Source organism: Sinocyclocheilus grahami, unplaced genomic scaffold (genome assembly GCF_001515645.1).
Source record: "Sinocyclocheilus grahami isolate Dianchi unplaced genomic scaffold, SAMN03320097.WGS_v1.1 scaffold1240.1, whole genome shotgun sequence".
NCBI classification, from domain to species: Eukaryota; Metazoa; Chordata; class Actinopteri; order Cypriniformes; family Cyprinidae; genus Sinocyclocheilus; species Sinocyclocheilus grahami.
The window spans coordinates 247959-267162 of record NW_015506419.1 but is presented as its reverse complement, the minus strand read 5'-3'; the positions used below and the strand labels follow the sequence as shown (position 1 = coordinate 267162).

Below are 19204 nucleotides of genomic sequence, written 5' to 3'. Positions count from 1 at the left end.
TTATTATGAAAATGTGGAAACTTAGCCTCCTCTGTCAGCAAAAATTAACAAATTAAACATGATCATTTCTGAAAACTTTATACTTTGAAGAAGATATTAATGTAAGGTGTTTTACTGTAATATTTTTTTAAGGCTTTTATGGTATTTTGTGCCGGGTGAAGACATTTTCCAGCTATAGGAAGAAAGGAAGTGTGCCAGTGGATGAAGTTTCTGTCAGATGGTGAATGTCTCCATCTTTTGGTGAACACCATACTACACAGCACTTCTTCAGCCAACCAAAAATAACAGAATCATTTCTTAACTTTGAAAATTATCATCTTTACTGACTGTTTCACAAAATATTTAATAAGATATGTCTACAATACTGACACATTAAACACAAGGCTTAAAAATAAGGCATAAAATGTGCTCAGTAAGACAAGAATTAAATGACATCCCTTAACACTTAAAATAAAACAAACCAGTTATCTTTACAAGGTGTATACAACATTAAAGGTTAATATTCATCTGAACAATTTTGGCAAATGACAATATACAAACACACATTGTGAATTGGCCACTTAACGTTCAAAATATTGTGTTGTTGAGATGTAAATAAGTGTACTGAGCTAACTGGCCTCAGCTTAATATGCTTTACATGTACCACTAGCTGATGTCTAACCAATTTTAAAGCTTATCACGAAACTTATGACAACGGTATTGTGTGTACAAAAACGTAACGCACACTCCCGAACAGTAAAAGACATAAACAAGGAAAACAATATTTTAGAGCGGTCCACAAATTGGAAATAAACATGGTCATTATTTTATTCTCTAAAGCTTTAAAAAAAAAAAAAAATGCAAATTGTTATTGCTTTGGATATAATTGATAAGAGCCACTATCTCCAATCTAAATTCTCTATTTAGTTAACCTTTCTAAATATCTAATTTTCCCTTCACCCTAAATTAAGGCAAGCAATATTTGATTTGTGGCATAAAATAAGAATGATGTAGTGCTGAACATTGTTTTAGACATTGTAACAGATACAGATTAAAACCCAAGGCTACGAGTATTCTGGAAATGATTTTGAATCAAGTTTTTTTTAAACACATGGTAACCAGATTAAGCCAAAGCAATAAGAATATATCCAGCATCTAAATGGTTGTCTGTACTAGATATTTTAAACGGTCAGACTCATCCGGTGACCTGTGAATACATAGTTGGTCATAGCTAAATAAATGTTTCAAAAGAAGCCATTGTACATTATCAGGAGGTCAGTAACAATAATAAAGCTGGGAACGTAGATGTCTGAAGGAGTCCTCTCCATGTGCGCCAGCTTGCTCTCCCTCAAACAGCATGGAGTCTGGCATAACGACACCCTCCAGAGGATCAGGCTGACAGAACTCCACCACAAACTCTTCCTCAGCCCCCAGCAGCGTTCTGGACCAGGCAGACATGTCAAGTCTTCCAGCCACTCCTCCATACTCTTGAGGAAGCACAGACTGAGGAATGACTCGATGGAGAGAGGCCAAGTCTGACCCGTGAAGGACATACTGTTGGGAGAAGACAGGCCCTTGTTTCCAGTATTATTGTGCTAGAAATGTCTGTGCGTAAATACCAGGATAAGTCGGTTACTTACCCTCTCTGCCATTTTCTCTTTCAGAAATGGCTTAATTATTGCAAAAATACCCTTGAAGATACGTGGCTCATTTATAATGTTTACAGCCTTTATTCTGATTGGGAAGCCATCCTGAAGCACAAAAGCAGCAGTCAGTGCTAAAATAATTCAAACTATAATCTCTGGGATACTTTTTCCAATGTCTTACCTGAAGGATACCAACAACTTTCTTTGCCAAAAGTGGTCCTGGATTAGAGGCTTGAGAGAGGCCAACTCCTGTATAATCCACCAGGATAACAATTCCATTCACTTGGGTTTCCTCAGGCTGAATCAGCTTCTCTAATGTCAAATAAATTGCCCGAATGTTGTCCACAAATGGGTAATCATTAGGCTTCCATTTACCTAGGAAAGCAAAAGACAAGAAAAAAATGTTTGTTGTAATCATCTTTTCGGCTCAATTATAACATTTGTGTGCACGAATAAATCATTCATAACAAACAATGCCATATTTGCAGGGGAAAAAAACTAAAAGAAGAGCAGCATTCTGGTTTAAGTTGAGGCACAGTTCCAAAAGGCTTTAATCCTATAAAGCAGGGGATTCAAACTCAGTTCCTGGAGGGACGCAGCCCTGCAGAGTTTAGTTCCAGCCCTGCCCCAACACACATACCATGTAGTTTTCAAATAAATATACCACAGTGATTTTCTTATTATGAAAATGTGGAAACTTAGCCTCCTCTGTCAGCAAAAATTAACAAATTAAACATGATCATTTCTGAAAACTTTATACTTTGAAGAAGATATTAATGTAAGGTGTTTTACTGTAATATTTTTTTAAGGCTTTTATGGTATTTTGTGCCGGGTGAAGACATTTTCCAGCTATAGGAAGAAAGGAAGTGTGCCAGTGGATGAAGTTTCTGTCAGATGGTGAATGTCTCCATCTTTTGGTGAACACCATACTACACAGCACTTCTTCAGCCAACCAAAAATAACAGAATCATTTCTTAACTTTGAAAATTATCATCTTTACTGACTGTTTCACAAAATATTTAAATAATAAGATATGTCTACAATACTGACACATTAAACACAAGGCTTAAAAATAAGGCATAAAATGTGCTCAGTAAGACTAGAATTAAATTACATCCCTTAACACTTAAAATAAAACAAACCAGTTATCTTTACAATGTGTATACAACATTAAAGGTTAATATTCATCTGAACAATTTTGGCAAATGACAATATACAAACACACATTGTGAATTGGCCACTTAACGTTCAAAATATTGTGTTGTTGAGATGTAAATAAGTGTACTGAGCTAACTGGCCTCAGCTTAATATGCTTTACATGTACCACTATCTGATGTCTAACCAATTTTAAAGCTTATCACGAAACTTATAGTTTGTTGTAATCATCTTTTCGGCTCAATTATAACATTTGTGTGCACGAATAAATCATTCATAACAAACAATGCCATATTTGCAGGGGAAAAAAACTAAAAGAAGAGCAGCATTCTGGTTTAAGTTGAGGCACAGTTCCAAAAGGCTTTAATCCTATAAAGCAGGGGATTCAAACTCAGTTCCTGGAGGGACGCAGCCCTGCAGAGTTTAGTTCCAGCCCTGCCCCAACACACATACCATGTAGTTTTCAAATAAATCTAAATTACTTGATTAGCTGGATCAGGTGTGTTTAATTAGGGTTGAATCTAAACTGTGCAGGGCTGTGGCCCTCCAGGAACTGAGTTTGACACCCCTGCTATAAAGTATCATAATTCGATACATAATTCTAAAAAAGTATCATAATTCGATACATGAATTTCTATGGCCTTGCTGAAAAACCTGTTGTACAGAGTCTTCTACATCTTCATAATATTCCATGTTTTTTTTTTAGGAAGTAAAATACCTTTTAGTATAATTCTAAAAATGTCCACCTTCAGGTCTTGGTATTTTTGCTGCAAAATATTTACTGATTTTTATGACATATGAATGACATAATATTTTAAGATGAACATTTACTGGACTTAAAGGGATAGTTCACCCAAAAATGAAAATTTGATGTTTATCTGCTTACCCCCAGGGATTCCAAGATGTAGGTGACTTTGTTTCTTCAGTAGAACACAAATGAAGATTTTTTTACACAAACCAGTTGCAGTCTGTCAGTCTTATAATGGAAGTGAATGAAGTCACGGCTTTGAGAGTAAAAAAAAAACATACACAAACAAAACCAAATTAAACCATGCGGCTCATGACGATACATTGATGTGTGAAGACACAAAACGATCGGTCTGTGCAAGAAACTTAACAGTATATTTATAATGTTTACAGCCTTTATTCTGATTGGGAAGCCATCCTGAAGCACAAAAGCAGCAGTCAGTGCTAAAATAATTCAAACTATAATCTCTGGGATACTTTTTCCAATGTCTTACCTGAAGGATACCAACAACTTTCTTTGCCAAAAGTGGTCCTGGATTAGAGGCTTGAGAGAGGCCAACTCCTGTATAATCCACCAGGATAACAATTCCATTCACTTGGGTTTCCTCAGGCTGAATCAGCTTCTCTAATGTCAAATAAATTGCCCGAATGTTGTCCACAAATGGGTAATCATTAGGCTTCCATTTACCTAGGAAAGCAAAAGACAAGAAAAAAATGTTTGTTGTAATCATCTTTTCGGCTCAATTATAACATTTGTGTGCACGAATAAATCATTCATAACAAACAATGCCATATTTGCAGGGGAAAAAAACTAAAAGAAGAGCAGCATTCTGGTTTAAGTTGAGGCACAGTTCCAAAAGGCTTTAATCCTATAAAGCAGGGGATTCAAACTCAGTTCCTGGAGGGACGCAGCCCTGCAGAGTTTAGTTCCAGCCCTGCCCCAACACACATACCATGTAGTTTTCAAATAAATCTAAATTACTTGATTAGCTGGATCAGGTGTGTTTAATTAGGGTTGAATCTAAACTGTGCAGGGCTGTGGCCCTCCAGGAACTGAGTTTGACACCCCTGCTATAAAGTATCATAATTCGATACATAATTCTAAAAAAGTATCATAATTCGATACATGAATTTCTATGGCCTTGCTGAAAAACCTGTTGTACAGAGTCTTCTACATCTTCATAATATTCCATGTTTTTTTTTTAGGAAGTAAAATACCTTTTAGTATAATTCTAAAAATGTCCACCTTCAGGTCTTGGTATTTTTGCTGCAAAATATTTACTGATTTTTATGACATATGAATGACATAATATTTTAAGATGAACATTTACTGGACTTAAAGGGATAGTTCACCCAAAAATGAAAATTTGATGTTTATCTGCTTACCCCCAGGGATTCCAAGATGTAGGTGACTTTGTTTCTTCAGTAGAACACAAATGAAGATTTTTTTACACAAACCAGTTGCAGTCTGTCAGTCTTATAATGGAAGTGAATGAAGTCACGGCTTTGAGAGTAAAAAAAAAACATACACAAACAAAACCAAATTAAACCATGCGGCTCATGACGATACATTGATGTGTGAAGACACAAAACGATCGGTCTGTGCAAGAAACTTAACAGTATTTATATAGTTTTTTACCTCTGATTCACGCAATGTCCGAACTGTTCTGAGCAGCGGGGCATCCTCCTGAGCACGTTCTCAACAGCCAGCTTCTTCTTCTTCTTGCTTTAAGGCGGATCACAGACTTATAAGTGCATTACCGCCACCTATCTCTCAAGTGGACCATTGACACTCTATCTACAATCTCAATTAGGCGTGCCAATGGTCCACTTGAGAGATAGGTGGCGGTAATTCACTTATAAGTCTGCGATCCGCTGTAAAGCAAGAAGAAGACGACGCCTCACCGGCTGTCGAGGACGCGCTCAGGACAGTTCAGACATTGCAGTGCATCAGAGGTAAAAAAACGATATAAATACTGTTCAGTTTCTTGCACAGACCGATCGTTTTGTGTCTTTACACATCAATGTAACGTCATGAGCTGCAGGGTTTAATTTGGTTTTGTTTGTGTATGTTTTTTTTTTACTTTCAAAGCCGTGATTCCCATCCACTGACATCATAGGACTGACAGACTGCAACGGTTTGTGTTAAAAATCTTCGTTTATGTTCTACCGAAGAAACAAAGTCACCTACATCTTGGATGCCCTGGGGGTACGCAGATAAACATCAAATTTTCATTTTTGGGTGAACTATCCCTTTAAGCAACCTAGGTTGACTGGATTACCCATACATTATTTTTTAGACAAATTATTTTGCATTATATGTTTTGCCCCCTGCAATGAAAACTACAGAGCTTTGATCATGAAACTACTCAATATATTATTGGGAGATACAGAACAACAACTGACATGTATATGCACTTTATGTAAGTTTGCTATACTAATATAATATCTAATTGATTAGCCATCAGAATTTCATCTTACTTTTTGGCCATATAAATGTCAGCCGTTCCAAATGGCATGTTTTTGCCCATTTTGGGCCTCTGAATAACATTGAGGTGTTTTTCCTTCTTGAGTGTGAGCTCCATTTTTTCACTATATCATTACTATATGAGACAAGCTCTTCCATTTCAAAAGATTAAACTATTATGTCAGGTTTCAGGTTTCACATAGTTATTTTTTTTAATAATTTATTAATCTAACCCAAATATTTGGATTTCATGTCTGATTAGGTCTTGTTAAGACAATAAGAAGAAGCATTACCTTGACGTAAACACAGTATGTAGCGTCCATGAGGGTCTGGTCTGGGCAGGACAGTGAGAAAACCCAGATCTAGGACGTGCTTCACTGTAGAGGGCTTCAGGTCCTGAAACACCTCAGGCCAGGCTTTCCGGCTGGCATGATAATTCAAGAGTAGCTGAAGTGCCCGGTCATAATCAAACTTTCTGGCCCTGAGAAAACGCAGCAGGAATGCATCATCTAACCGTGTCCTCAGATTAGGGTGGTCTTTTAGTATCATATCTCGTAATGCCTGGACATCCCGGAGCCTCCATTCGGGCTTCTCCTGGAGCTCTTCCCGTGCCTTGGCCACTAGTTCAGGAGTCAGGGTGCAGGCGTAGATGGGTGGGGGAGGAGCTGGGAAGCCTACACCTGCCACCGCTTCCCTTGGTGGGCCAAGATCAATTTGACCATTTTGGTCTGCCATGGGCTATTGGTGTATAGAAATATTCAAGTCTCTTTAAATATAAAATAATGTAAATGACAAACATAGAGCAGTTTATGGGCAATTGCATTTCCACAATTTTAGCTAATTTTAAACAATGTCTCAAAATAGAACAATACAGAAATACAATCGAAAAATTAACAATAAATAAGCAACAAATAAGCATTTTTCATTTATGTTGACTCAGCTTAAAATAATTCAATTTATTACCATTTTACTTTACTACTTTTTGGAACCTGTATTAGCTGTTAAGGTATTTAAGAAGTATTTTCAATTCCCTTCAATAGAATAGTGTGAAAATCAATCTTTTTTTGTTGGTAAATGTGAGATTTTGAAGACATTGGGTTCATATTGATATAATGACAATGTACCTCTTTCTGGTGACCATTAAATTAAAGTAATCATGGTATTATTTTCTACAGTATTTTCTAAATACAGCGAGGTGTTTTATGAGGAACAACTGTAGTTGGACTCATGCTTAAACATGAACTGCACTATCATATGAATAAGAAAAAATATATACATCTCTAATAACTGATGTCAGAACCATAGCTAAATCAATATGAAATCATCTTGACGCTACTGTGGTGCTCATGGATTACTGTAATTAAACATATGAAAGCGACGCTTGGTACTTTAAAATGCTGAATGATTACATTTATCGTGATAGCTTCCGTTTTTCAACGTTTAATAGTTGATGCCCTTCACGTAAAACCGAACTCAAATCAAACGGAATATAATCAACCTACCTAAGAAATCTGCAATCAGTTCCGTGTACAGGGAGAAGCCGTTCTACCATTGGTCATTCTGTATCATGTGATGTATGACGAAGGACACGTTTATTCTGCCTGTTTCCCTTAAAGCTGAAGTGTGTAATTTTTTCGAAATAAAACATCGAGATATCCCAATTAATATGCAGAGGCGATTATAAACAAGTAGCTTGTAGTCTGATTTAACGTAAAATGTAAACACTTTGACTCTATGACGGTATCAAACATTGCTCGCATCTTTACAGCGCAACATTGGCTCAACCAATGGCGTGGGTTTGGGGGCAGGACTATGTGTTTTTGGCCAATTGCAGCAGACGCAACGAGTGTTTGGTTCGGGGTAACCTGTTTATAGACGCGGTACAGGTAAAAAGGGAGGATTTTTGCTTTAAACAAAAGTGGCGTTGGTTTTGGTTATAAAAATCGACTTTTACTTTTCATATGCTGTTAATAGGCCACACCTTGTTACATTCTGTCCCATCGAAGTACACTAGTTGTTCGAAACAGTTATGAAATAAAAAATGTTGAACTAAGCCAGTGGTTCTCAAACCTGTTCTGGAGTACCCCCAGCCCTGTACATTTTGTATGTCTCCCTCATCTATCACACCTCATCAGCTCATTAGTGGAGACTGCAAGACCTGAAGTGGGAGTGTCAGATATAGGGAGATACAAAATGTGCAGTGCTGGGGGTACTTCATGGAGAGGTTTGAGAACCACTGAACTATGCTATATCTTGAAAGCTACTTGACACTAGGTTTATTGAATTATAGATGTGATTAACGTGAGGTTCATTCAATAACTGGCACATCTGGTTATATCAGTCCTGACAAAGATTTCTTAAGAGAAACTATCAGTAAAGGCGCCTGCTTTATGAATTGTTTTATTGTCTGTTATCAGTGTTGAGAAGCACACACCCCCAGCACTAAAAATACTTGACCATTCTCTGCCACGTACACTTACTTTTATCATCTTGTTTTGAAGCAGGTTTTACAGCTGGAGATGATTATGAGCCTGAAAAGTTCCTCTGAAAACTTTTGCCATTGAGTAAGGCTTTACATTTGGAAGCAAATGGCATATGCATGATCACAGTTTAAGTGCCTGCTAAAAAAATAAAATAAAAGATCTTAAACCAGTCTTACTTTGCTGGATTTTATCTAGTCTTCTAGCCTGACCTGATATTTCTCTGAAACCTGTATTAGTTCAGACCAACAAAACAGTTTAGACTGGTTTAAGGAGGGTATATAAAAAGGATTATTTGAGATGTTAGTTCAGACCACCCACTGAAATTATGGTGGATGCTGTTTAAAAACTTACGTTATTTTATAGCAGCTTGTGTGGCCTCAAGATAAGATTCAAAAAGATAATTATAGAGATATGAATGGAAAGAAACAACAGCACGCTTTTATGTAAAAATATAGCCTTGACATTTAATATCAGTTCACATTGCAAGTTTGAAATTACCCTTCTCCCTGAAGGCAGTCATTGTAAATTGGCAGTAAATGACCAACATGTAAAACTATAAATGAGTGTGACATTCTCTTACTGTATGCATACATACACATCACTAGTTACAGTTAAGGGGTTTAACAGGAGACAAAAATGTTTTTTTTAAATCCTAAAATCATGAATTAGAAGAGACTAAATCCTTTTATGAAATAAAGGAAATCATTATATTTACAATTGAAGTATGGCACAAACAGAAAAATATGAAATGCACATACTCTTAGCATACATAAAATAATTACCAGCATTTTGGTAAATAACAATATTTCCAAGGCACAAAATGTTATGTATTCTATTATGCTACCGTAAAAGTACTATAAGAGCCAGAAGCAAGCTGTTAAAATACTGTACAACAAAACAAACATCTGATCACATTCAGGCCTGCTGTAACATTTATGGAACTCAAACTCTCCTTGAAAGGAGAATAAAACTTGCATAGCCTTGGTATAATATGGTCTTTTCTGACTTTTTAAATTCTGTTGTGACTCCTTGGGTAGTACAAATATGCACCACTATTTCATTCTAAAACATGCATACAGCAAACAAATGAGATGGGATGAACATATAGATTTAAAGTGTGATTGTTGCACACCTTTAAACTCAACTATTTTGGTCTAAAGTTCTTAAAATAGGAAATTCTGAACAATTTCACTGTGTCTTTTCTAAAAACCTTAAATTTAACAGCTAGTGAATATAAATGTCAGTGTTACTGTGTCCAGATGCCTATGAGAATGAATTGTCACACTCAGCACAGCCTATTCAAAGTAACAAGTTAAAAAACTTGATCTGTATTTCTCTGTGCACTCAGATGGCCTCTTGTTTGGTGATGGTTGGTTGAGGAATGGAGCTTGGTTGCTTTGGCACTGTGGCTATTACCCCCGGTGCCATTTTGTAATGATCCGAACCTGAGGCTGTCGGGGGAGATGGGATTGGAGTTTCCGGAGTGGCTGTTTGGAAATCAAGGGTCCACATAGGGGTATTATGAAATCTTAAATAAACATAATTTGCATAGCATGATAACATGCGAAAGAAAGAAATCATTGGTTGACACAAAATAAGCACTTTCATGACATTTCTGAAGGCATTAGGGTAGAAAAGCATTACAGTGGCCGTCTTTGACAAAATAAGCCTGATTAGTTTCTACGATTTTGGCAAGGATTACACCAACAAGCCTGTTTGTCCCTGACTACCTGGTTTTCACATTTTAAGGACCTATATTTACTGTTAGGTCTTCCTTCATAACAAATGTTCTTTCACTTGGTTCAAGAAGATAGAGTTACTTACACATCTGGCCATTGTGAATTGGAGTGACCATGTTTGTGGTGACAATGACATTGTTACTGAGGTGCTCCTGGACCAGATGTGGGTGTAGAGAATGATGGGCATGAGGAGCTTCATTAGCAGAACCTGACAGAAAAAGAGAGTCATTAAATCTCTGATTGGGAAGATCATTTACAAATCCGGATCAAGTAGGACCTTGTTTTTTCAGTCTATTAAGAAACCGGTAGTTATAGGCTGCCTTTTTTATCTTTTATAACAAGTTATTCTCGTTGTTCCCAGATGTTTATCATGCATCTCAGATATTGCAGCTTTTGACTGCTATCCAAAGTTAAGGGTCATTTATATACAGCGCTGTGCCACAATTGTCTGATAACCATGACTTGCACTTTTCTACAAAAATTTAATTTCATTAACAGAAATCAGTTACCTCCTAGAAGCATCTCTTGAAGCAGGTTGTCTATCTTCGCCATTCCAAACAATTTAACAAATTGGATTTGCTCGATCATTTGCCAGGTGATACTCTGTAGCGTTGGCAACAGAAGTAGTAGCTCTCCGAACCGTCCTCGCGAATCGTACTGCCGGTCATTTATGTAGTCCTCCAAACTAACTTGAACTTGGTATCGCATGCGTTTGATCTTGCTTGGGTCGCTTAAACCTTTGGCATCTATGTGAGTAGTGAAAGATCATTACATTAGATCAGTTTGAAAACTCACTTGATATTCTGCTCTGTTTTGTCTCTTTTTTAGGAAAATGTATCTACCTGGATCGAAAAATACAATGGCCTTCAAACAGGCATATTCATTGTCATCGATCTGGAGATCCTGGAAGGGAAGGACTAACTCGTCAAGGATCCTTACAGCCACACGGCTCACCTCCAATTCGGGGCAATTTCGTGGAATTATATGATCATTACCTACGAGAATCATGGAAAATTGTGAGGTAAAACATTAGTAAAATACCTTGAGTCCAGAAGACTGTCATATCCACATTTCCAATGTGTCTTGCTTAAAAACTTACCTAATAGTAAAATGTCCTTATACAGCATGGAGCGTTTGGCAGCTCCTAGCAGGAGATGTTCTCCAGCATGAGCTCGCAGTAAAGCCACCTGAGACAAATGAACAAGCGTTTGTTTGGTTAGAGCCCTTTTTATAACCATATCATCTCATTTTTTAACTTAAGATTAAATGTAGATATTTTTTAAGTATTTTTAGAGGCAAAATTAGGTTGGTCTTCATGCCTGTATGCACATGTGTGTTTTCACGTGTATGTTTGTGTGAGAAGATGCGGTTTGAGGCGCTCTCACCCACAGCTAAAACACTGATCAGTTATCATGCCTCAGTGCTCAGCATGTTAATGATTCTGAATGTCTCAAGAAGAGATGAAACTTTCAAACCAGCTCATCATATACTAACCTGAGCCATCTAAATACATTAACCACCCAAATGAAAGATCTCTGAACTTTTTTTTCCGACGGATAAAAAAAATATAAGCCAGCTGGTATTAATATCTATGAAATATATATATATATATATATATATATATATATATTAGGAATACTCCTAATATATATATTTCATATATATTAATGCATTTTCAGCTAAATAAGACGTTTTACCTCTTAATAAGAGGGATCTTACCTGATCATCCAGGGGAAGGTCACAGAATGCTGGGATGTATTTAGCCCATTCAACCAGCACCAGCAGCTGCTGTTTCATAGACTCGCACACATCAGTTATAGTGGCTACCTTCTTCGTTCTGATGTCGCCATTCAAGATAAGACCAGGTGATGAGATCTGCGTAGAAGCATATGGGAGAATTAAAAATTTATAAATGTAAATCATATAATATATTTTAAAGGTGAATTTTGTCATTTCTGTGCCTCTAGCTACACCCAGTGAAACTGCAGAAATATTGACTGTTTCCGAACGGGTTTCCAAAACAATCTCCCGGTTTACCATTGGTCAGATAGTCATGCCCCAAACCCATGCCATTGGTTGAGCATGTGTTGCTATGCGGTTCTAATTGGGATGCTCAAACAAACAGGGCAATGTTTTGATAGCTGTGCCACAGTGTTAACACTTTTTTCAGAGGACTCAACCTACAGATGTATTACTTGTAGTCTCTTCATGTTAAACTGGGTTAAGAGAACATATTTTACACAATTCACCTTGTGATTTGAACCTAGATTTGAATCACACTGTGTACCTGTCTAGAAAGGACATCAGCCTGAATGAGTGCGTTTATGGAGGGTAAGCTGCTGTCTTCATAGCTGGATCTTCTGGTGCTAATCCTGTCTCTTTCATTCTGCACAGCTGAGAATGAGAAAAACACTTTTAATCAGCAAATTAACATTCAATTTAATACAAATAAACATAGAAGGTTTATTTTAAACAAAAAACAGCTCTGGTTAAACCACTGAAATATACTCTTTCATTATCAGTATTAGTGAACCAGTTCTTACGACCAGTTGAGATTGCAGAGATGAGGGATATTTGCTGACTTTGTGAGAGGGGGGAGTCCTCAAGGTTGCGGTTTTTTTTTTGTTTTTTTTTATCAGTGTGCAGTTATGATGGCTCTAAACTGTTTGTTCAGCATAAACCAGACATAGACCTCAGTGCATTGTTGAGTGAACATTAACAAAATGTCTCTCGCTAACTCTTTCCCTGCTGTTGCAACATCTCCCATTTGCGCCACCTCATCCCCTAACCTCCCAAACAGGGCAGGGGGATTTAATCTGTTTTTTAGTTCTTTAATAGCATTATATGAATAAAATCTTACAGCATGAACAAATACCTTCCTTCTTCATCCCAGCTCGAAAACATTTCTTTAGTCTGCAGTACCGGCACTGATTTCTCTTGTCTTTGTCCACTATGCACTGTCTGTTAAATCTGAATGGAAGCATAAAGAAGTCAGAGATTTACTTTGACATTGGATAAATTGGATGGAAACATGGTCATTTATGCAGAATTATGGCATTATGTTTGCAAAATGTAGCCAAAAGTTAGGTTTCTGACCTGCAGGAATACATGTGGTTTTTGCGTACGCTGCGTCTGAAGAACCCCTTGCACCCGTCACAGCTGGAGGCTCCGTAGTGCTTTCCTGTGGCCCGGTCCCCACAGATGGCACATAGGGTGCCGGCCCCTAAATGGTTGGCAACATTCATGTTGGCACTCTCAGCTGGCGAGGAGTCTGAAATCATGGAGGATCTTGAATTTAGTGTCACAAATTATTTAAATTCTCTTTTCTGTTTTTAACTATTCATTTCAAGCCAAAAAAATAGTGTGAGAAAGAAGAGCTGCTTAAAATCCCAGAGTCGATTTTAAGCAGCTCTTCTTTCTCACACTATTTTTTTTTTACTTGAAAACCCATTAAGTTTATGTAATGCTGTGAAACACTTCTTTTTCTGAAAGAGACTTAAATATCTTTGTTGCAGATGGAACCAGTCAGACTCCTGATTCCAGACCAATCAGAGTTAAAGTAAATAGGGGAAAGGTCATGGGGTGAAAAATACTCTCAAAAAGACATTTTTATAGCTAAATCAATTGGCAGTGAACCATCATCATAATGAACATGAGCTGGAAAGGGCTGTTTGTTAAGTAATCCAGAAGTGATTAGTGCTAAACCTGTACAAAAGCTACAACAAGATCATCTTAGATTATGTGAACTCTAATTAGTGTTCTTGATGACCTACTTAACAAATTTAACAAAAAAATTTACAGTAACATATGATTCTTATGGGTCAGTTTGATTTAAAAAAAAAGATTATGACGATAGTGATTTGATTTTATGTTGATGACAGAAATCATTTAAACGTTAATAATTTCAAAAGATGTGTGAGTTGTTAAATGTCTTTTATTATGTTAGAGGTAATCAAAGATAATTACATTAAAACCCAAGCAATGATCAAAGGCAAAACGTTGTTAAAGGGTTCATCAGTGTAAGTGATTATTTGGTGATCATCTAAATGTAGAATAATTTGTGATTTCCCCTAAACTGTTGTGCTTAAATATATTTGATTTAAAAATGTTAAAATGAAAAATATTTGCTATAATATTTAATAATTACAATTTTTTTTTATAATTTTATAAAATTATATTATAAATAATTTAAATATACTGTTGAATAAACACCCTCTACAATGAATGACATTGTAACTTCAATATTTGAGTCAGTCAAATTAGTTTTTACATAAAATTACATTTTATTTTCAAATGTCAATTTAACTCAAATGTAAACATTTTATAAATTGGACTCTTACTGCTTTACCTAGCTATAACTACCATACATATTAGATTACTTTGTCAGGTCGATACTGGTTGGATATCAATTTGTTTCACAAAACCTAGATATGGGAGACTTAGCTGCGAAACATTTACATGACACCCTCTTTGCTCAGTAATCATTCATCCTGGTGTCAAACTTCTCTTGAAATACTATCCAAACAAGTCATTTTATCCCAAGCCGACTGTATGAGAACAAGCAAGAGGAGACGAATGAACCTCTTCTCCTTGTAGAGTACCCTGTCTGCAGGACAGAGCATGCTGTGCTTCTTATCTTCTCCTGAAAAATTCATTTTGTATTGGCTTTTACAATCAGTATTGGGTGTTCTGTGCAAAAGGTTACGAACTTGCCAATTGGCACTTAACTATAACCCTGTTAAACATCTGCCTCCCACACTTGACCATATACTATATACTAGCCTATATTAGTCACTAAAGGTCTCAAAGTTCACCGTGGGTCTGAGCGGATGACTCACCTGTGCTCATCGCAAGCACTTGCATGTTCTCAAACTCCAGGGTGGTGTAGGCTGGGTCCAAGGCCTCGCTATAGTCTGCCATCTCCATGTCTACTAGTGGTTTGGACAAACGCATTCTCAGCTACCTGATGGTGGGGGGAAAGACTTGTCCTCTCCACAGCATTTGGACACCCCCCTGTCATCAACATAAAATCAAATCACTATCGTCATAATCTTTTTTTTTAAATCAAACTGACCCATAAGAATCATATGTTACTGTAAATTTTTTTGTTAAATTTGTTAAGTAGGTCATCAAGAACACTAATTAGAGTTCACATAATCTAAGATGATCTTGTTGTAGCTTTTGTACAGGTTTAGCACTAATCACTTCTGGATTACTTAACAAACAGCCCTTTCCAGCTCATGTTCATTATGATGATGGTTCACTGCCAATTGATTTAGCTATAAAAATGTCTTTTTGAGAGTATTTTTCACCCCATGACCTTTCCCCTATTTACTTTAACTCTGATTGGTCTGGAATCAGGAGTCTGACTGGTTCCATCTGCAACAAAGATATTTAAGTCTCTTTCAGAAAAAGAAGTGTTTCACAGCATTACATAAACTTAATGGGTTTTCAAGTAAAAAAAAAATAGTGTGAGAAAGAAGAGCTGCTTAAAATCCCAGAGTCGATTTTAAGCAGCTCTTCTTTCTCACACTATTTTTTTTTTACTTGAAAACCCATTAAGTTTATGTAATGCTGTGAAACACTTCTTTTTCTGAAAGAGACTTAAATATCTTTGTTGCAGATGGAACCAGTCAGACTCCTGATTCCAGACCAATCAGAGTTAAAGTAAATAGGGGAAAGGTCATGGGGTGAAAAATACTCTCAAAAAGACATTTTTATAGCTAAATCAATTGGCAGTGAACCATCATCATAATGAACATGAGCTGGAAAGGGCTGTTTGTTAAGTAATCCAGAAGTGATTAGTGCTAAACCTGTACAAAAGCTACAACAAGATCATCTTAGATTATGTGAACTCTAATTAGTGTTCTTGATGACCTACTTAACAAATTTAACAAAAAAATTTACAGTAACATATGATTCTTATGGGTCAGTTTGATTTAAAAAAAAAGATTATGACGATAGTGATTTGATTTTATGTTGATGACAGAAATCATTTAAACGTTAATAATTTCAAAAGATGTGTGAGTTGTTAAATGTCTTTTATTATGTTAGAGGTAATCAAAGATAATTACATTAAAACCCAAGCAATGATCAAAGGCAAAACGTTGTTAAAGGGTTCATCAGTGTAAGTGATTATTTGGTGATCATCTAAATGTAGAATAATTTGTGATTTCCCCTAAACTGTTGTGCTTAAATATATTTGATTTAAAAATGTTAAAATGAAAAATATTTGCTATAATATTTAATAATTACAATTTTTTTTTATAATTTTATAAAATTATATTATAAATAATTTAAATATACTGTTGAATAAACACCCTCTACAATGAATGACATTGTAACTTCAATATTTGAGTCAGTCAAATTAGTTTTTACATAAAATTACATTTTATTTTCAAATGTCAATTTAACTCAAATGTAAACATTTTATAAATTGGACTCTTACTGCTTTACCTAAATATAACTTTACCCTACATATTAGATTACTTTGTCAGGTTGATACTGGTTGGATATCAATTTGTTGCACAAAACCTAGACATGGGAGACTTAGCTGCGAAACATTTACATGACACCCTCTTTGCTCAGTAATCATTCATCCTGGTGTCAAACTTCTCTTGAAATACTATCCAAACAAGTCATTTTATCCCAAGCCGACTGTATGAGAACAAGCAAGAGGAGACGAATGAACCTCTTCTCCTTGTAGAGTACCCTGTCTGCAGGACAGAGCATGCTGTGCTTCTTATCTTCTCCTGAAAAATTCATTTTGTATTGGCTTTTACAATCAGTATTGGGTGTTCTGTGCAAAAGGTTACGAACTTGCCAATTGGCACTTAACTATAACCCTGTTAAACATCTGCCTCCCACACTTGACCATATACTATATACTAGCCTATATTAGTCACTAAAGGTCTCAAAGTTCACCGTGGGTCTGAGCGGATGACTCACCTGTGCTCATCGCGAGCACTTGCATGTTCTCAAACTCCAGGGTGGTGTAGGCTGGGTCCAAGGCCTCGCTATAGTCTGCCATCTCCATGTCTACTAGTGGTTTGGACAAACGCATTCTCAGCTACCTGATGGTGGGGGGAAAGACTTGTCCTCTCCACAGCATTTGGACACCCCCTCATAGGCCAAGCCCCACCTCTTAGAGGGGTAGACACCTCTGAGTGACAGGGGCCATGTCCTCAAGGGCAAAGATGAGGCTTGCTGTGATTGACAGTTCGGGCCTCCTCCCAGGGCACGGCCCCATTCTGAAGTGGGATGGCTCTTATGTTAATGATTAAAGTGCTAAATCAGAGTTGTTTTTTCAGAGACAGAGACAAACAGGGTTTTACTGTTTTATTTTTTGTCTCAATGCCCTAAATTCAGTCTCAACGCTATGCTTTCTATCTCAGTTCCCCAACAAGGGCTTTAGGGGTCAAGAAAGATGACTGTCTGGGTCTTGACACATATTAGACACTATGGAAAAAGTCACTCGTTTTGACTCTCATGTATAAGATTGAAAGTAAGTGGTCCGCATTTCAACGTGCAAATTACGTGTTTGCTAAATCTCTGTTAATTCTAGCACAATAAACAACAGCAATAACTCACACAGAGTAAAATTTGTGGCCTTTATGTAAAAGAGCTCATTGTTCTGTTGAACATTCTGCATGTGCACGTGATGCACAACTCCATTCCTGTTGTACAGAAGAGATTGTTTACTTCTCATCAAACCTGTGCTAAACTAGCATTTGGTAGGCGGTAAAATATCTAGATGAATTTGTGATAACACCCAGACAGCTGTGTTGCCAGAAATTCACTGTAAAAAGTAATGTTTCTGGACATTTTAATCTCATATGTCAATATAATGGTAATATACACTGGCGTTCAAAAGTTTGGGATCAGAAATATTTTTTATGTTTTTTAAATAAGTCTCTTATGCTCATCAAGGCTGTATTTATTTGATCAAAAATACAGGAAAAACTGTGATATTGTGAAATATTATTGCAATTTCTAATATTGCTTTCCTATATTAATATACTTTAAAATGTAATTTCAAATCTTTTATAACAATAAATGACTTTACTATCGCTTTTTATTCATTGAACTCATCATTGTGGAATAAAAGTGTTAATTTCTTTAAAAAAATTTGGTGACCCCAAACTTTTGGATAGTAGTGTATATTGTAACACAAATGTTTTATTTTAAAGGGCTCCTATTATGCTCTTTTACAAAGTCTTGATTTTGTTTTGGGGTGTACTACAACAGGCTCTCATACTAGGTTGTTCGAAAAACATTATTTTTCACATATTTTACATTATTACAACACCTCTTTCCCCAGTCTGGCATGAACGGCTTGAATAGTTCCTGTATCAAATGAAGGCCCGCCTTCTGAAATACGAAATGTGCTGTGATTGGTTAGCTGGGCCAGTGTGTGTTGTGACTGGCAGCACTCGGCGCCTGGTCGGGAAATGTCCTGCCCCTTACCATAGCCGCCTGCGAGCTCCAGTGTAAATATTGCGTCAATATCAAATCAATTTGAGCGTGATTTTAAACCCGGATGATTGTAACCACTCTAAGTTCGTCTGCCTTGGGAAAGCTAGCGTATCATAGCGACATAGTGATAACACTCGTTGCCTTCTCTAGTGCAGCTCAACCAGGTCTCGTCCCATTCGTCGATATTTGTGATATCACAAATCCCAGAAAATATGCGTTGTAGTCCAAACGAGTCGTTCGTTGTAGTTTTTGAAACTGTGGTTTCTGTTAAATAAAATATCACCTTTTGAAGTGGACTTTGAACTTTGTAACTTTGCAGATCTTTTTTTTTTATGCTCAAACAGCAACATTACAGACTAACTAAAGTTGGAAAAGTGAAAAAGCATAATAGGACCCCTTTAAATAAACACTGTTCTTTTTAACTTTTTATTTACCAAAGAATCCTGAAAAAAGTATCACAAGTCCCAAAAATAAGCAGCACAACTGTTTCCAGCACTGATTATAAATCAGTTT

General features: G+C 36.5%; 2 protein-coding genes across 2 annotated transcripts; both read right to left on the bottom strand.

Annotated features, from left to right (window-relative positions):
• Positions 1–401: 401 nt before the first annotated feature.
• On the bottom strand, positions 402–7554 carry ttpal (tocopherol (alpha) transfer protein-like). Its single transcript, XM_016254386.1, has 5 exons — positions 7497–7554; positions 6288–6732; positions 4022–4215; positions 1620–1730; positions 402–1533 (listed from the first exon to the last, which is right to left on the bottom strand). The coding sequence occupies exons 2-5, from the start codon at positions 6727–6729 to the stop codon at positions 1255–1257; spliced, it is 1026 nt and encodes a 341-aa protein (XP_016109872.1). The 5' UTR covers positions 6730–6732; positions 7497–7554; the 3' UTR covers positions 402–1254.
• A 1562-nt stretch (positions 7555–9116) lies between these two features.
• On the bottom strand, positions 9117–17374 carry hnf4a (hepatocyte nuclear factor 4, alpha). Its single transcript, XM_016254385.1, has 11 exons — positions 17336–17374; positions 15055–15225; positions 13313–13487; positions 13092–13186; positions 12504–12610; positions 11936–12091; positions 11316–11403; positions 11059–11211; positions 10726–10962; positions 10302–10424; positions 9117–9964 (listed from the first exon to the last, which is right to left on the bottom strand). Exons 2-11 carry the CDS (start codon positions 15167–15169, stop codon positions 9822–9824), a joined length of 1392 nt encoding a protein of 463 aa, XP_016109871.1. The 5' UTR covers positions 15170–15225; positions 17336–17374; the 3' UTR covers positions 9117–9821.
• Between the last annotated feature and the right edge of the window lie 1830 nt (positions 17375–19204).